A 17252-nucleotide genomic window follows, 5' to 3' on the forward strand; every position below is an offset into this window, starting at 1 on the left:
TTTAACTGAGGCCATGAGAGATAGTATTCCCTTCACAGACTCTGAAATGCAAGGAAAGGGTCGTCTATCTTCCTTATGACATTAATTTTAGTATCATGTAGAAATTATTAAAATGTCCTTTCTAAAAAGGAGCTGTGAGTGCTGCTGGGGCAGTTCCAGATATGCTCCGTTCCCTTACAAACATAAGCAGAAACAAGTGAAAAACTACTTGTTTTGTAGCTGTAGTTGTAGATAGTTTAGCAGCAGTCACCTCTAATAGCGAGCAGGAAGAAAAAAACATTACATAATCAAACTGTCCTAGAGCTAGAGTCGAGAGGCCAAGCTTTACACTGTCGTTCTTCTTTTGGAATAGCGCTGTGGGAGAAACAAAACCACTTTTACTGTACTACGTACACTGACAGCATCCGTCTGAGTGGAGCAATGGCAGTGAGAACAGGATGATGTACAGAGCTTACTTCTTAAACTTAGGGAGAAATCAAATTACCTGAATGCAGAAATATCCTGATAAAAGCTAGAAGTGCACACAGTTGTATAGTTGTATATAATAACTGACTGCTGCACTAGGCAGTACACTGAAAAGCTGGAAAGCATTGTCTAAACATGTTTTTGTATTTCATCTAGCTGTTTCTCCAGCAAGCCCAAGTAATGGTCTCAGTGTTTATTATACATTATCTAGAATGGCAAACACTACAATACAAGACACTATCATGATGGATCGTCCTCCGTTATAAGTGTTATATCCTAATGGGGTAGTGGTTACAGGTTGCTTTCATCTATTAAGATAAGATTCCCGTGAAGCATTTAAACAAAGCTAGATTGTCCCACGGTTCTGTTCCACGCTGTGCAAAAGCAGTCAGGTAACCCACAGTCACATCCTAATCTGCCACGTTCTGCTGCAAGGCAAGAGCTTTAGGTACCGAGACCTACAAGGGTTACAAATGCAGGGATTACTTTAGTTCTGCTGCTGCTGTGACAGCCCTGGTGTGAGAACAGCTTCCTGACTTGTACTTGTTCCAGCACTGGTGATAAGCTTTGGCAGTAGCATGGTGCTCTGGGGCTTCCCACCTACCTACCAACAAGCCAAACAAAATGCTTGTTAAGGAACAGTCAAAACTTCCCTTGCATTTGTGCCACAATTTTACACAACTGTCTATCTTGTACTTCTAAGCAGACGAATAGCTTTTCATTGAATAAAGCACTTTAGAAGAATTAATATGGAGCCTAGCAGTTAAATAAGTAGCACGTAGTTACCTGCATCTGAAATTAAGCCCTACCACAGCAAAGTTCTGACTTGCCCTAATAACCATTCTGAATCAGTAACAAGCCAAGAATACAGTTCACCTCCCCTTTGGTGGTTCTGTCATTTGACCAGCTCCACCCAGAAAAGTCCCCACTACAAGTAGCAGCATCTGCAGTGCGTATGAACTTTGCAAGGAGCAAATCTGTTTCCTCACAAGAGCATGAATGACAAACAGGAGCTCAGCATAAAGGGGCAACGTTACTGGCTGACCTGTTCCCTTGGAAATAGTGACATTTTTGCAGCTACGTGTTCATACAAACAAGGCTTAGGTGTAGGAAGTCATTTTATTGGTGAAATAAACGACTTATTTACAGAGACAGTTACTTTACAGCTTTACAAAGCAGACAGTTCTTCTCAGAATAAAATATCAAACAGTGACAGATTTAGCACTGTCTAAACGCAGTTTATCCCAAAAAGAAATCTACAGCCATCATTAGACTAAATCATACCAATCACATAATAAAATGCTGCCCCTTGCAACTACAACAGTATAAAAGACTTCTCAGTCATGATCTACTGGATTAAGCATTCGCTATACTTCTTTCTTCTTGAGTATTAGTGGACCTACGTTATCTCCTGTTAGTTCATTGTGCTTGTTATGCGAGCCATCACAGACAGGGAACTGGAAGAAAACAAATGAGAAATTAGTACACCTCCGTACACCAACTGCTGCTAGTTTCTCCGTTCCTCCTCCTATGCCCCATTTCAACATCAAACTCCCTGTTCCCCTATCAGGCCCATTACTAAAAACACACACACACACACTGTTAACAGGTAGCTAAGTTTGTGAGGCCCTAAAATAGCTGTTTGTAGACACAAAGTTAGAGATGAAGCCTTCACCACGAATGAACAGGAACCAAAGCAGCCACTAGTGGCTTAAGGTTTATTGTGGAGCCAATAAAAGTGCTCTCAACAGCTCATTTTCAGCCAGTATATTTTTCTGAAGTGATTCTTCTGAACGAGAAGTAATTGAGAGAGTTTTCTAGGTCCCAGGCATAGTTTTTTGCTAAAACAGGAAAGCATTCAGTCTAGAGAGGCCAACAGTGACGTCAGGACAGTTGCAAGAAGGAGATGAGAATCACCCATCTACTTCTGTTTGATGCAGGGGACACAGACCATCCAAAGCAGTCACCTAGTGGTTGCTCTGGACCAGATGGGGATATGCTTTCCCTCAACAGAGGCCCCACTCTACTTTCATTCTAATATGAACAAATTTCGAAGTATAGTTTTTCCATTGTAGGTTTTTTCCAACCTTAATGATTCTAATTGATCTTCTAATTAGTTGGAATATATTTGCAAACCTTACAGTTTGCTTTGTTTTAATCTAAATCACAGCTGGTCACTATTTCTAGGAAAAACCCTAGTGCGTGATGTTTTTTTTTATTACAGATTTCAACAGTTTCTCTCTGCAGGTAGCTAGGTTTACAGTAGAGAAAAGTAAGAACGGTGCCATTCTCTGAAACCAGGATGCTTTTCCACCTCCCAAGAAAAGCAAGAGTTGCAACCTTGTTGCAACTCACTACCACAGAACTAATAAAAATATGCAAGTTTCAACCTCAAATCCTACAGTAGCACAAAGTACCTTACCGTCTTTGAACGCCAACACCTGCAGTAAGCTTTAGTGAGACACAGATCTTCGATGTTTATTTCGTTCACTACTTTTGGGTTTTCTTTCTGGATCTTGAGGTTAATCAAGCTATCCTTTTGCTGTTTCTTCTTGGGAAGGAACGGACGAACAGCGAGGTAACCCAGCAAGGCCAGCACGCCCAGGAAAGGCAATAACCGCAGCCATTCTGAAACTGAAGACAGGTGGAACTCAGACTGGCTCTTGACACCACTTCAGTCTGGTGCAGCGTCAGCTATTCTCACATGATTTAGGCTTAGGGTAGGGAACAGGACTGCTCAGTCAGCAAGGCTCTGAGGGCAGGTGAGACTTTGTGGGTAAGTCATGAGACGAAAGAAGTCCCAGATTAAAATCTGGGTTTTACTGTAGCTAAGGCGCAAACTGGACTCCTGGAATTTCATCTGAAGTTTACTTTTTAACACACTAGAAAATGACTTGATGGAAAAAAAATAAAACAAGTAAAAGGTGTACTGAAATGAGGAACTAAAGTTACAGAGGTTCTGCTCACCAAACATAAAACACCAAGTACTAGCAAACCAGGCATGATTACACGTGGGAAGTTAGTAAAAATTCACTATGGTTCAGTGTTGGTATCTTACATTCTGTATATGAAGAACTACTCAATATGCTTTATAATTATTTTTTTAATTGCTCATTTCAGATTTTTATTCTTGAAGTTTTCCTCATTTGCTTTGTTCCAAGTTGTGTTTAGGAACTTTTGGCAGATCTAATGCCTATCCTCAAATAAGCATTAACAAAACCTTTCCCTTTTTTTTTTTTTTTTATTTTTATTTTTCAGAGCTCTGTTTGCTCAGGGATCCACAACAATTTTCTACAATGCACATAGCCAGTGTCAGGACTCCTTCTCTAGGTACCTCTACATAAGTCAAGCCCCAGGAAACTGCTTTTTACCAACCTGAGACATTTATTTTAAGTACAGGTAAGACATATTAGTACAAAAAAGACTTACTGAACTTTGAGAGAAATTCAGCACCTGGCAAAAGATGTACTTTAAAGGCTGATACGCTTTTCCAACAAAACAAGCTGTGACAATACTCCGGTGTAATTTAACAATGCGTGTAGCAATAGAGAGAGGTGTTTTGGTTTTAATTTCTGGAGAATACATTAAATCTGAATAGTCATAAAGAAATAGAAGGATGTTCAAAACATTTTAAATTGAGAAACAAAGAACTTGAATGAGCTGGAGCACAATTACACAAGCACTTTGTAAGAGAAAACAATAATCAAATTCCTCTTTTAAATGATTTAGGATCAGAACATATCAAAATTTTGTTCTACAATTTGAATGCAATAGAACAGGCTGAGGATGCCAGGTAGACTGTGAGCTCTCAGAAATCACATTATTTTGTGAGGCTTAATTTTATTTGTTACAATAAAGAGCTTGCTCATGCTAATACTTTTCCCGTTAGAATGCAGTATTTCTTACTTAATAATTTGAAGGTTCTGGAAGCACACCACGTAACAAAACTACTTTGCAGGAATAGCTTTATGTTCTCCGGGCTTTCTATATCCTTTGATGTGAAAACCATGCTTACTGCATTTATCTGGAAATGCGCCACAACTGAATAAATGATAAAGATGCTGCAGTAACTTTCAGTGCTGTCTTTCCATGCCTGCATTTGCAGTGGTTCCTTTGCACAATGATTTTTGACAGTATTTCATAGGAGTCACCACAACAGACTGGTCTCTGTTCCCTCAACAAGCTGTGGGCCCTAATTAATAATTAACTGGAAACATTTAAGTATCTCAGTGCTACACAAAACATTGGGCTTCCTGGACAGCAGTAACTCTTTGTCTTTTCTATCATTACCATAAATAACAGTAAGACAAAATATTTAAGCAGTTTTACTCTCCCTCAATAACGTAGTGAACACGCTCATTAAAAATGAAAGTTTCCTGAATATTCCAGTAGAGAGAAACATTAAGTTCTGGACAGACGGCGTGGTCCCCCCCAAAGACTGACCATTTAGTTCTCACAGACACCTTTCCCTGTCACCATCTGAAAAGACAGAGGACAGAATAACAACAGGAGCCACCAAGGCAAACCTGTCACAGAGTGTCCTGAGGAAAGAGGTCTGGACAGCCAGCTAACAAGGCAGCCCCTCTTGGCCATACATGGCCAAACCCCACTTTAGAAGCTGCTGGCATAGCGTCATTTACTCTTTGAGTCACCACTATTAGGAAGGACTTAACATCTCAAACTTTCACGAGATGGCGGTAACTCTGGTGGGACAATGAAGCTAAGAGGTAAATGATACAGATCACAGACACACAACACAAACTAAGCCATGTTCCAGCCTTATCATTCATACAGCAAAAATATTATCATGAGTAACATCAGTTGAGATGCACTGTTCCAGAACAGCCCATCAACAGCCATCTGAACGTGCTTTCTGATTTTATATGAAGGGCTGACTTAAAACATGCTTTGGAAGAGAGGGAAAAAGCTTTGGTCACTGAAAAAAAATTAATCAAATTCAACATTTAACTTGACTGTTGGCAAAGAGCTGCCTATCTACAAAGCTACACTGAACTCCCAAGACAGAATAGGCATCCCAACAGCTGCACCATAAAGAGAAGCAGGATGCCTATTGAATGGTAGGAATCCCACTGGACTAAAACTGACACACAAAAAAGAGCAGTCTGGCCAGAATTAAATGTTAGGAAGAGACCAGCAACTGAACAGCAAGTGGCATCTCAGTACAGCTTGAAACTCCCTGACAGGACTCTGAAGTCAGAACACTCACTGGGCCACCAGTCGTGTCTGTGGGAGGCTCCTAACCAGCTGGGTTCATCCCAGTGAAAGAGGAACATGACAGCTGTAACCTCTTAGAAAGGAAACTAGAAACAGACAGGAATAGGAAGTACAGGGATATTATTTATCATGGGTATTATTTCCCATCTCTACGGTGCTAAGTGCTGATAAAGAGTTTTCTCCTCAGCAGCCAATGATTTATTGAGATAACACTACTCTGGGGGTCTCTGGAAAGCCCCAGGTTATACCAACTTGTATGTTAATTGTAAATTGACTTTATTGTCAACGAGACTGCCACAGGCTCATACTTTTAGACTGAAAAAAACAACGTGACCATGTTTCTAAGGCATGAGAAACAAGATACCGTCACAAAGTAAAAAGTCCCAGACCTTTGGACTGGGAGGGGTAGGGGAGCAGGGGAGCCTTCACCCAAATTAATGCAAAGGTATCTTCCTACAACCGCAAGCTGCTGGGTGGTTTTGAAGCCAGTCATACCTTTCTGAAGCAGATGTAAGGCAATTCACAAAATTCTGTTTATTTTCACAGCTGATACTCAACTACATTGATTCTGGAGGTTCTTTATGAGCTCTGCTGCTTGGGAAGAGGCAGTCTTTGGAGCCAGAAATGGAGAGCAGAGGATCGAAGAGGTTAGTCTTCAAACTTGACTTGTATTAGGATAGAGACCAATCCCAAAGATAAGTCCTGGAAAGTATCAGGAACATCACTGAAACAGGAGTGCCCAGAGAACTGCAAGAAGCTGAGACCATGGACCACAGGCCATGGCATTAGGTTTTTGAGAAAAGGTTTTTCTTAACTTTTAGTCCAACAGTAACAAGTCCAAAAATAAGAAACACAAACATTGTGAGCAGAACAGGACCGACCAGCCACTGAGAGTCAAATCAAAGCCAGTGTTTACTGCCTGTATGTCTTTCACCAGCCCTTCTTCATCTTTCACTTTGATTTCATGTTTTAGCTCATTTACGTGGAAATGACCCTGTGCAGACTCAAAAGCAGTTTCTTAAGATAATAACTCAAACGCAAGCCAAAGTTTTAACAAGTATTAGCTACCAGTCAAAATGAATATTGGAACTGTGGTTGTGTTCTCTCTGAACTGCCACAATTCTTCATGCAGGCTCAAAATATCGACCCAACTATTTTCTCTTCAGAACTAATAGCTGTTCTGTCCTGTTTTCTGTTCGTTTGCTTGATCATTTATTGATGTTGTCATTGCTAAACAAACTAAAATCAAAGGACTCTGCACACCACTTCAGTGTTAGCTCATTCAGCAGGTGGGGCGGTGGAGAGGTGACTGTCCTTTTAACAGCACAGCGCACTAAATAATAAAGTAGAAAGCCAAAGCAAGGGTTGGTTAGCAAGCTAGTCTGCAAACGAGAAATTCATTGTTCATGACCAGAGAGTATGCAGAGCTTGTCTGATGTCAGCCCTCCTTCTTTCCGCTAGTAACAGATGACCCACAAAACTGTCCTCTTTCTGCCTGGCAGCTTGTCACACTCAAGTCCCTCTTAACATGTATGCCAGGTGCGTGACAGCCCACACAGGAACACACCATGTTTATGGAAAGGAGACTGGCACCTAGAGAGACCTTGAAATTCCCTTTTCTCACTCCTGATCACATGTTATTCTGAGGTTAATTCTGTTCCAGTTTAATGAGACTTACCAGGACAGAAAGCAAAGCCAGCAGACGGCAACACTGTTCACTTTAGTGAACTTGAGAAGGGAAGGGTAAAGCAGCTATGACAAGGAACTGAAAGAGGCTTCTGAGCAGCAGCAGTGCGATAATTCAGCTATCCATTTTCAAACCCAAGGTCAAACACATTCGTTCCCTCCTCCCTCCTTGCTTTTACCTTCAGGAGTTCTGCACTGGACATTAAAAGTCTTCCTCTCTCCAAGCAAGCAGTTTTCCACTGTGGTCAGGCGAGGTCATAACAAACAGCAGGTGTCTCAAGGTCTATGATCAGCACACCTTAACAATACCCTACAGGAAAGGTTCTTCCCTGTGCTTTTGGTCTGGTGTTTCTACAACTGATGCATCACAGGAACTGGAGCTGCATCTGCCTGGAAGCTACCAAAGGTTTATAGAAGCAATAAAAGCACTAACAAGCAAAGCACTGCACCGTTCCCAATTTCAGTTCTGGCCCGACTTTGTGAACAAAGTCAACGCCAGCAAGTGCTTTGTAGGGCTGGTCCCTGAGTTCAGCAGATGCCAAAGGACAAATACTAACACATTTAAATGATTTCAGATCAATATTATTTCTGACCTTCCAAAACAAAGCAAAGGAAAATGCTTGATGTATTTTTTTGCCAAAGAATATGATGCCCTAAAACTTCTAGTAGTAGTAGTAAACACAGAAGGAAATTTAAATCTAATCTTCACTATTGTTTAAGAGTCACTCACTGATGTTAATTCAATTAAAGATACTTATAATTACCATTTTCCTTCCAGTTTTTAAGTTGCATTATACTCATTCAACAGTCCTGGAAATTTGATTTTAAAGCTAGAAACTGTATCTGTTTTATGAAATGGTGAATTACCATTCAACAACGTAAAATACAGCCCCTTACAGTAGGGTTGGTGCTACCATTACCCTGTTATCAGGGGTACCTTTAAGTCACTGCTACAAAACAACTCCCAGAATTGGCAATCCCCTACTTTTACAGGGCTACAACTTCAGGATGGGGCACGCTAAGAACACAACAACACAGAAAGAGGAGATGCTTGCGGAAGCACACTTATTAGACAAAACTTGAGACTGACAGCGGCTCTGGGTGCAGGTAAGTACAGAAATCTTTCATGAGCAGTGAGGTTTCAGTGAATTTCAATAACTTTTAATAGCATTAAGATAGGATCATTTTTAATTTATGTGCCTAGGGTGTAACATCCCAGCATTTTCTGTTGAAAAGCTTCAATCTGTTGCATCTACCCTATGTCTTATTAAGCACCTTGTAAAATTTTGCTATTTTTCTCCTATTTTCATTCATTTTCACTTTAGATGAAGATATCTAAGCAGGACATCAGATATTATTCTAGCTGATTGCTGAAAAAATGAAGTGTGTCAAAACATTGTCTCTATAGCTATGTATTTTTAATTATCACTCTGTTTCAACTTTTCAGTGTTTAACATGAGACCAGTCAAAGAAATCACTAATAATTAGAGGCAATGCCTTTTTTTCAGCTATGCCCACTGAATTTTTAAAAGGTCTCAAAGCAATTTCCCACTCTGTTCCTTCTCTTACCTATGTTTCATGTTTTGGGGACTGACATTTCATACATTTGGTCTTCCCTTGAGGGTTTCAGTTGCTTACTTATTCCCCTCCCTCCAAAGTCAAGCAAGTACTTGTTAATGGGGTTAACAACATGACAGTAAAACACTTCTATTAAAAAAAAAAAAAAAAAGGAAAAAAAAAAAAGAAAAAAAGAAAAAAGAGAGTTCTGACCAGAGGTTTTCAGAATAAGTTCAACTACTTCACCGTGCAGTGTGAACACATACAGAGGCTGCACAATAATCCTGTAACAGAAATGTATGTCTGGAAACGTGAAGCAAGATAGTAAGCTCAGGTATTATTAAGCTTAAGAAACTTTAAGCACCACTCGTGGTTAAAAAGACAATGACTTAATTAGGAAACTTTCAAAAGCTGGGGTAGGAGAAGCTGCTTTGTTCTGAATCTCATTATATCCCCTCCTCCAACTTTATAGCAGCTAAGCTTCTCTTTTGGTCAATATAATTAACAGCACTTTCAGATGAAAGAGTAGCTATGGGGATGGAAGGACAGGTTTCCTTGTCCTGAGAAAGATAATGGGGCTTCTAAGTTTACAAGGAGCATGCACACTGTAAAAAGTACTCAGAACTAGTTTTAAATGAACCCATTTCCCAGCACCACTGAAGTCATACAGCTTGGTGCTGCAAGAAGAACACATGGGCTTGATCCTACACTTTGAAGATGTTTTCTGCCTCCAGCCAGCTCCTGTTAGAATATTCCTCTTGTTTTTTATTGCCAAACTGATCTTGTTATTCCAGCTATTTGAGGCTCTGCCTGCAGTACCGTGCCAGAGCCTGAGCTCGCACAGTTCCAGTTTTGCAAAGCACTGAGATGCCCTGAGCACACAAGGATTTAACGGAGAGTTTTCTTTCTTGTTCGCTCTGGTATAAGGCTATGACTAAAACAGATGTAATTTTTTCCTGGGCGAGGGAGGGAAAATATGGAAGGCTTATAAAAAAAAATTATAGAAAGACATTTTAAAAAAAGCTTCATTTCACGTCCAAGCCGGACTCCCGCACGGAGCCCTCCCCAGCTGCACCCGTTAGCTCTGCACAGCGGCTACCTTGGGGCAGGGGCTCGGGCCTGCAGCCAAACCCCACGTCCTGCCCTGACGGGCCCCCTGCTCGCCCAGCCGGACAGGTGAGGCCGAGCAGCCTCCTTTCCCCTACCCCCCTCACCTCACCTCACCTCACGGGGCTTCACCGGGCGCTTTAACGGCGGCCGAACGCCGGCTGCCGGCCCTCTCCTCCCCCCCGGGGGACAAACGGGGAGCTCAGGGAAGGCCCCGGGGCCGCCTACCTGTGAGGCGGAGGAAGCCACCGACGCTCTCGGGCAGCGGCAGCCGCTTGAGGTAGGCGGGCAGCTGCACCTTGACGATGCGGGCCAGGCTCTCCAGCACCATGGCGCCCGTTAGCGGGGGGGGGAAGGCAACGGCCGCCAACCGTCGCCGCTGCCGCCGCCGCGCATGCGCCGCCGGGCGGGGCCCCCTCAGGCTCGCGCCGCGCGGGGGCGCTGCAGCCGCCGGGGGGCGCGCGGGCGGAGCCGGCCGTTAGGGAGGGGGGCGCGGCGCTGAGGGGACGGGGGGATGTCGGTGCGTCTCCGAGCGCGGAGTTCGGTGTTCGCTGATTTTAAGGCACGGGGAGCGGTGTGTTGGGGGTAAAAATTTGGCAGTGGGAAGGTGGAGCCCAGTTCGCAGTCATCCGGGGCAATGTTGATCAAAAGGAGTTGATTTAAAGTTGAAATTGCCGCGAGGAACTGAGGCAGAAACTAAACGCTCGAAGCCAGGCTTAAGGCAAACAAACACAGCTTCTGGCCTGAATGTTGCTTTCCTACCTGTGACCCTACGTTAACTGTTCCTGATGAATCATCTTTAGCTAGTGCGAATATTCCTGTGATCTCCGAGTATCTCAGCTCCCCGCCTCACCCAAGTTTAGGCTGGTGATGACTGTGTCTGATGTCCTGAGAGGGTTCCTCCTTATGCAGGCAAATGCCTGCTCTTACACGAGATAATGAAAGAGCAAAACGTTTGATTATTCTGCAAAGACTGCAGATCAGACCCGTCATGACGTAACCTTGTTTGCGAAACTCTGGAGGAAGAATACGCGAGGCTGAAGGTGCATCAAGCAAATCCTTCAGCTGTGAATCAAGCAGCTTCACGCCCCCCTGTCCTTCCCTCCCTCCATCCTTTCCTCTGCTCTTTCAGCCTCCTCTGGATGCTCGCTGTGGCCCGGGGAGCACAGCTGACATTTCACCGAGCCCTGCTGCACCGCCTTTGATCTGCGCCCCACTCAGCACCGCTCGACGCTCTGCACATGCTGCAGAGAGGAGCCGCTCGCACCGCGCCTCGCCTGTCTGCACGGGCATCACCTGACGTGAGGCGTGAGTAGTTTTGGTGTATGAAGGGGTGATGTCACTGCTTGTGGAAAAACTATAAAGAAAGTGAAGCCTGAATGAGATTCAGAGCTGGAGGGGAGGCAAAAGATGGGCTTTGGGCATCCGGTGTGAACTGGGGCTCGGGAGATCTGTGTTCGCTCTCCAGCTTGGCCGCAAACTTCCTGTTTTACTTAAGGGGGAAAACGTAAGCTGCAGGCTCGCTCAGTCCTGCAGAAAAGAAGAGGGTTGTACGCAGTTGTCCATCTTTAGGGACCTAGTTACAGGGGAAGGACTTACGATCGGTTAATATCAAGAGCATGTGTGACATCTTCTTTCTGTTACAGACATTTAACCCCCTGTGTGGACATATATATGGACACAAGTCCATATCTCTTTGTGCCTCAAATCTCAGTGCTGCTGGGTATCTGGAAACTCTTGTAGCATTTTGGGAAGAAGGGCAGGGTCATTTGTTGTTGCATATTTAGCTTTGGTTTATGAATGTTTAAAGTAGAGATCGCCTCTGCCTATGTGTTTCATACTGAACACGGCCACTGAAAATCTGCTATTGGGCAGGGAATATAGGAGCTGCTGTAATAAAAACAACACAAAAAACCCAAGCACAGCTAGTGGTCACCAATACTGAAATATAATTATTGCTTTCAGCAGTAGGTATCCTCTATCACTAAGATTTTTCAGCAACTAAGTACGTTACAGACAAGGTGCAGCTTGGAGGCCACGTGAGGAGGTCTAAGTCATTAGTGCTAGCTCAGGTCTGTTACAAGGAGTTCCCAAAATACAACTCAAAAGAGAATCGGCAAGAGGACTTGCTCCTATGCATGCTTCGGTGAGAATGGTGGAAAAGTTCATGGCAGAGGTGCGGATCGTGTTTGGTGGGGCTTGTTCTGTTAAGTGCAATGTTACTAAAACATTGCTGCATTGGTCCAGCTCCCAGTAGAAGTAAGTCACCTTCAGCATCCAAAAGCTGGTCAGCCCTGCTCCATCTGAACGCAGGTGAAAAGAAGCTGCTGGTGTTCCTCCTCTCTAACCCTGCATAAATTGCTTAATGCCCCTGCGCCTTTAATTCAGCTGCAGAATGAGATAATGCTTGCTGGTCTGTCTAGAACACATTAAGATTTGCAAAGGAAAAGAACATTTATAGATGATATTGATGTATTTTATTTTACCAAGTACATACCTGTAAGGATAAAGGATGAAAGATTCTGAGGTAGCAGACACACAATCCTTCCATCTCCAAAACAAGCCTAAGTAGCGCAGTAATTTGCTCAGCTTTCTTTCATGTTTATGAGCTTTTCTATCAACAGGATGTCTTGTGTTGTTAAAACCATTTTCTTGGAATTGGCATTGCCATTATCCATACCGAGCGCCTCGAATAATCTCCGCAGCAGGCAAAACTACTGTTGTCAACTAAAAACTAGCCTGTCGCCAAAGGGCTGGCTTCTGGCATCAGCAAATGCATGGCTCTATCTAGGAGGAAGCTAGACCTCTCCCTTTGTATTTGAATCATTTCACAATGGGGGTTGATTAGCTGCCGTTCCTGCTGTTTGTAAAGATCTCTTATTCTTCTGCTTCCCCAAAAGCAAGCAAAATCATGACACCCCAGAAGGGCTGCAGGAACTGTGATTCATTTCATGTGGTCTCCGTCAGTATGCAGCACTGTCAACACCCGAGTATTAAAAAAACTAGTCTCGAAGAATAAGTAAACTGGCTTAAAACACATAATCCATAAGACCATATGTATATATAAGGTTACTTTCCTGCTTTATGAACGTTGTGAGCGAGTTGCAGTTGTGTTGCAGCCAAGTTAGGTTTTCATCTGTTATTTTTACATCCAGAGGCTTAATTGCTGTTAGAAGAAAGCTGAGACTGTCGTGCTTTCACTTGACTCTCTGAACTGGCACTGGAAGTGGCTTCTGCTGGAGCTTGTGGAAAATATCTGCTCCTCTGCAGTGTGCACCATGCTCGAGAGGAAAATGGGTAGAGAAAATAAATCACTTATAAACGAATCAGGAGGGTAATTTTGGGATAGCATAATTATCATATTATAAAATTATACTAAATTATTTTACAATCAATGGGGAATGAAAGGAGAATCCAGACTGAAAGAAGTTAGCCTGCTATTACTTTTTAATCTAGCTAATGTCTAAGCATTTTACAATGTAACTATTATGTTTTGAAAGCAGGTGCTATTGTAATTGCCTAAGTAGCTGCAGTGTCCTACCGCAGCATGTATTATTGTTGCATTTTTAAATGTCCCTGTGGCTCAGAATGCTGTTTATTGTCATGGGCTGTAGAGCACTAATTTCCGAAAAGAACGAAAATAGGAATGTAAAGAAGAATGGCAAGTTTTCTAAGAATTGTATCAAACTCCAAAATGCTACTTTGTGCAAGAAAGACCAGAGCCCATGTGCAATTGTACGTAAGAAATAATCAGTCTTTGATCTCTCAGCCACAGGTTTAACATTTTAATTTCTTCTTCTGACTGCTGTTGCTGGGGAGTGTCTTGGGGAAGTGCTATGCATAAATTATGGTTGAGGATATGAAACGAAGCTGAAGAAAATCCCAACCCAAGAAGGAATAGGTGTCTTCAGTGTTGATTTCCTAGATATCTCCAGATAAAGAACAGTTTGTCTCTTTTTACATTGTTAGATTTTTACAAGCCAGGACTGTTTTGCAATGGTCAGTATTGGTCCACAACAGTGGCTTTCATAGTCAGTAGAATATTTGCAAAAATAACACAGGATAAAACTATCCAAGTGCTATGTTACTGATCCCTGTTGCCTTTAAATAAAGCTGAGGAAGTAACTGAAGTTGTATGACGTGATACTATTGCAGGTAGCATCAGTGAAGTAGTGCTGATGATGCACATTAAATATAACATTGCAACGAGTTTTAAACTTTGATCCAATCTTTCCATCCTCATTAGTAAGTTGATCCAATACGTAACAGCTCATGAGGATCCAGACCGACCCCCGGTCGCATAAAGAATTGCACAGGTTTGGAACTTTATTGGCTTCCAGAGAGTTGCTAATTCAAATTTTTACTCATATCAGAACAAGTATCTTTAGGATACCCTACTAACTTCAAAAAAAAAGACCAGATAGATTACTGATTTGTGGCAGGTTCTGCCTGGTTTGTTGCAACAAAACAGACTACAAAATCCCCAGACTGTCCCCTGGGAGGAAGCTGCAGTGATGAAAAACAGATACCTCCTCCCCTGCGCTGAAGGACCGACAGAGGACAAAGCCGACATCAGCGGCACACTACTACACGGACAGCTGTGAGTAACACCACTACCAACAAATCCAACCAGCTCTCTCAGCATGGGAATTCCAGGGAAAAGAAGCACCGTGTGTCATGCGTTCTCAGCAGGGAACCGACTGCACACTATTCCCTTCCAAACTGCATTGATCTCTGATGTCAGGGAAGACTGTATCCTTGACCAGACAGCTCAGGCTGTCTTTGTCCCCTGAGTACTTTACTCCCTGGTGTAATAGCTGTCACTGAAAGATATTTCCTTCATTTTGGAAGGCAAAGGTGAGCATGCCACAAGACTGATTCCTGTGACGCAACGTGCATTTGTTGGCAGTGCCTAATTATAGCACAGAAAAACTACTGGCTTCCCCTCCCGAGGACAGAGTACACGATCTCCGCAGTACGCCTGCACTCTGCTCTCAACTTCTTCCTGTGTCACGCTGCCCACTGACACCGCAGTAAAACGGCACTCGATCATTCCTCAGGCTGCTGTGAAACAGCAGCGCTCTGGAGATTTCTCAGCCTGCCTCCCTCCTCAAGGCTAAGCTGTGCCAGATCTAGGTAGTTGGCTGTTTCCTCGAAGATTTCTAAGTCACTTTCTCGCTCCGAGATACCATCAGAGTCTCGTATCAAGTCTGCACGTCACCCCAGTGCAGGGAGATGCAACATCTGCAAAGTAAAAGCATTTTGTAAAAATCTCTTTATTTTTTCCCCTCTAATCAGCAGTGAAAGCAACCGACACGAAAAGTAGGCTATAATCACATCACATCAAAGTTCAAAAGGTTTCCTTACTTTACAGGAAAGGTGAGCCTAATGGCTGTGAAAGATAAAAATTAAATGGAAAATGAAAAAGAAATACACAGTAATTAAGAGGCATTTGTCTAGATCAACACGCTAGGAGAGTGCTCCTGGAAAACAGAAAAAGATTTAGTGCCCCTTCTTTTTAGAGAAGAAAGTCTTTTATTGAAAATTATTCTTGTCATAAGTATCTATATTCAGTTTATTAAGATACTTGAGAATGTTTTAAGCTGCTTCCCCAGGAGGCACTGAATTATTTTTCTTCATTTTTTTCACACTTTTATGTGCGTTTGGTGCCTGAGCAAGATGTTATTTTGATAGCTTCAGGGACAGAAATGTTCTAATTTTTCAGAAAGCAGGTACAGTAGAAATGAATGCCACACACCATCCCTCAGAATGTCTGTCCAACAAGACTTGGTTTGTCAAATATCCTAAACTATGTAAGGCTGAGCACATCATTTAGTCTGAGAGTACCTGAGCCCTCCACGCCTAATTGCGGCCGTGTTTGTTTTTCTGATACAGGAGCTATGCAGAGATCACAAAATCATTTAACAAAGGCCACCAAATATTCAGGAAGGACTAACAAATTCTCTTTTTCCCAGTTAACTTGAAATTTAAATTGCTATGACAAGAAAATTAGTATCTTTAGATGCCACTAATAAGTCTTTAAAACAGTTTTTTTTTTTCAGAGTTTTGAGGTATTTTTTTCCAGATAAAGTCCCATTATTAAAAAAAAAAAAAAAAAAGTTACTTTTTCTTGAATGGCTGCAAAGAATGCTTGACCTAGAAGAAAAAAAGTTTTCAGGAGTGGAGAAACAAGGTCAACCTTGCTTTCTATTTTGCAAAATTTTCAACGACGTGCCAACCATGTTTCATGACTATCATGTGTGTCACAAGCCACCCGCCCGGAAATACTGCCCTGATCCATCCCCGTAACCATAATGATGAATCGTGTAACAACTGGCTAATTTCAGTATTGGTGATTTAGAGTCATCAGCAATATTTCCCAAATTACACTGACAGCAAACTAGAATAGTATTCCTTCCTTCCAAGAGCTATATTTGGCTGTAATTACCTGGGCATTTGAACTCCAAGCAACCTCTTGGACATTTTAATTGGGACATACCAAAACCTGAAAAGATCAGGCAAATCTTTAAAGATGAGGTTGCTCAAGGGACGGAGTAAAATGAGTCGTAGTAACACGATACTTGGATAGTTACATCCATTGTCCAAATACATTGCATAAACTTCTGGCAGTTCAAAGACAAACCAAACCAAACAAAAAAACATTAAATATTTCCGTGGACTTTCCTATTTACCTAAATCATTAGAGTGAAGTGTGTCAATATAGTATCAGACAATTAAAACACGACAGTGTACAAAGCTATGTAATAATTCTGCCAGGGAAACAGCATTAGTTTGTATAAAACCTCCTGTCTCAACTAAGACGAAGGGCATTAAATACACAAGTATAAAGTACAGTATCAGTGTCCTGATTGGCACGGGCCAACTAATTGCCTGTAAGTAACCAAACAATGAACTCAGAATGTAGCAAGCCAGCTGAATTGAAGCCTACGCATCTGATCAAGCAATGCAGCACGCTGTGAAGCCTGACCAGCCTTACCTGTAGCAGGGAGCCCATAAAATACGTTACCTAGCCTGTCTGAATAATGAACTGTCATCCTGATCGTCGGATCTGGACTTTTACCTTGTATTAGGCAAATTGTTCAAAGCGTTTGTCGAGCCCAAATGCTCCTCAAAGACTGTGGTTTGCTCGGTACGTTTGCATCCTGGAACAGGCATTGGAGGAGCAACCAAATGAGGACGGT

General features: G+C 42.4%; 1 protein-coding gene and 1 long non-coding RNA gene across 2 annotated transcripts; one reads left to right on the forward strand and one right to left on the reverse strand.

Moving 5' to 3' along the window:
- Positions 1-1565: 1565 nt before the first annotated feature.
- Positions 1566-10411, reverse strand: CISD2 (CDGSH iron sulfur domain 2). The gene is made up of 3 exons (XM_032186529.1): positions 10279-10411; positions 2888-3099; positions 1566-1922 (listed from the first exon to the last, which is right to left on the reverse strand). The coding sequence occupies exons 1-3, from the start codon at positions 10379-10381 to the stop codon at positions 1833-1835; spliced, it is 405 nt and encodes a 134-aa protein (XP_032042420.1). The 5' UTR covers positions 10382-10411; the 3' UTR covers positions 1566-1832.
- Positions 10412-10564: 153 nt separating this feature from the next.
- LOC116489281 lies at positions 10565-15458 on the forward strand. Its single transcript, XR_004253261.1, has 3 exons — positions 10565-11093; positions 11183-11358; positions 13206-15458. It is a non-coding gene; the product is annotated as an uncharacterized LOC116489281 (long non-coding RNA).
- The last annotated feature ends 1794 nt before the right edge of the window (positions 15459-17252 follow it).

The sequence above is a fragment of the Aythya fuligula genome, chromosome 4 (assembly GCF_009819795.1).
Source record: "Aythya fuligula isolate bAytFul2 chromosome 4, bAytFul2.pri, whole genome shotgun sequence".
Taxonomy (NCBI): domain Eukaryota; kingdom Metazoa; phylum Chordata; class Aves; order Anseriformes; family Anatidae; genus Aythya; species Aythya fuligula.

What these genes read in the sequence shown, in the direction of transcription:
- CISD2 (XM_032186529.1), bottom strand. Translation starts at nt 10,381, where the DNA reads ATGGTGCTGGAGAGCCTGGCCCGCATCGTCAAGGTGCAGCTGCCCGCC. An exon ending in TGGCTTCCTCCGCCTCACAG is followed by an intron (nt 3,100 to 10,278) that starts GTAGGCGGCCCC and finishes ACCTGTCTTCAG; the next exon opens with TTTCAGAATGGCTGCGGTTA. An exon ending in GGTGTTGGCGTTCAAAGACG is followed by an intron (nt 1,923 to 2,887) that starts GTAAGGTACTTT and finishes GTTTTCTTCCAG; the next exon opens with TTCCCTGTCTGTGATGGCTC.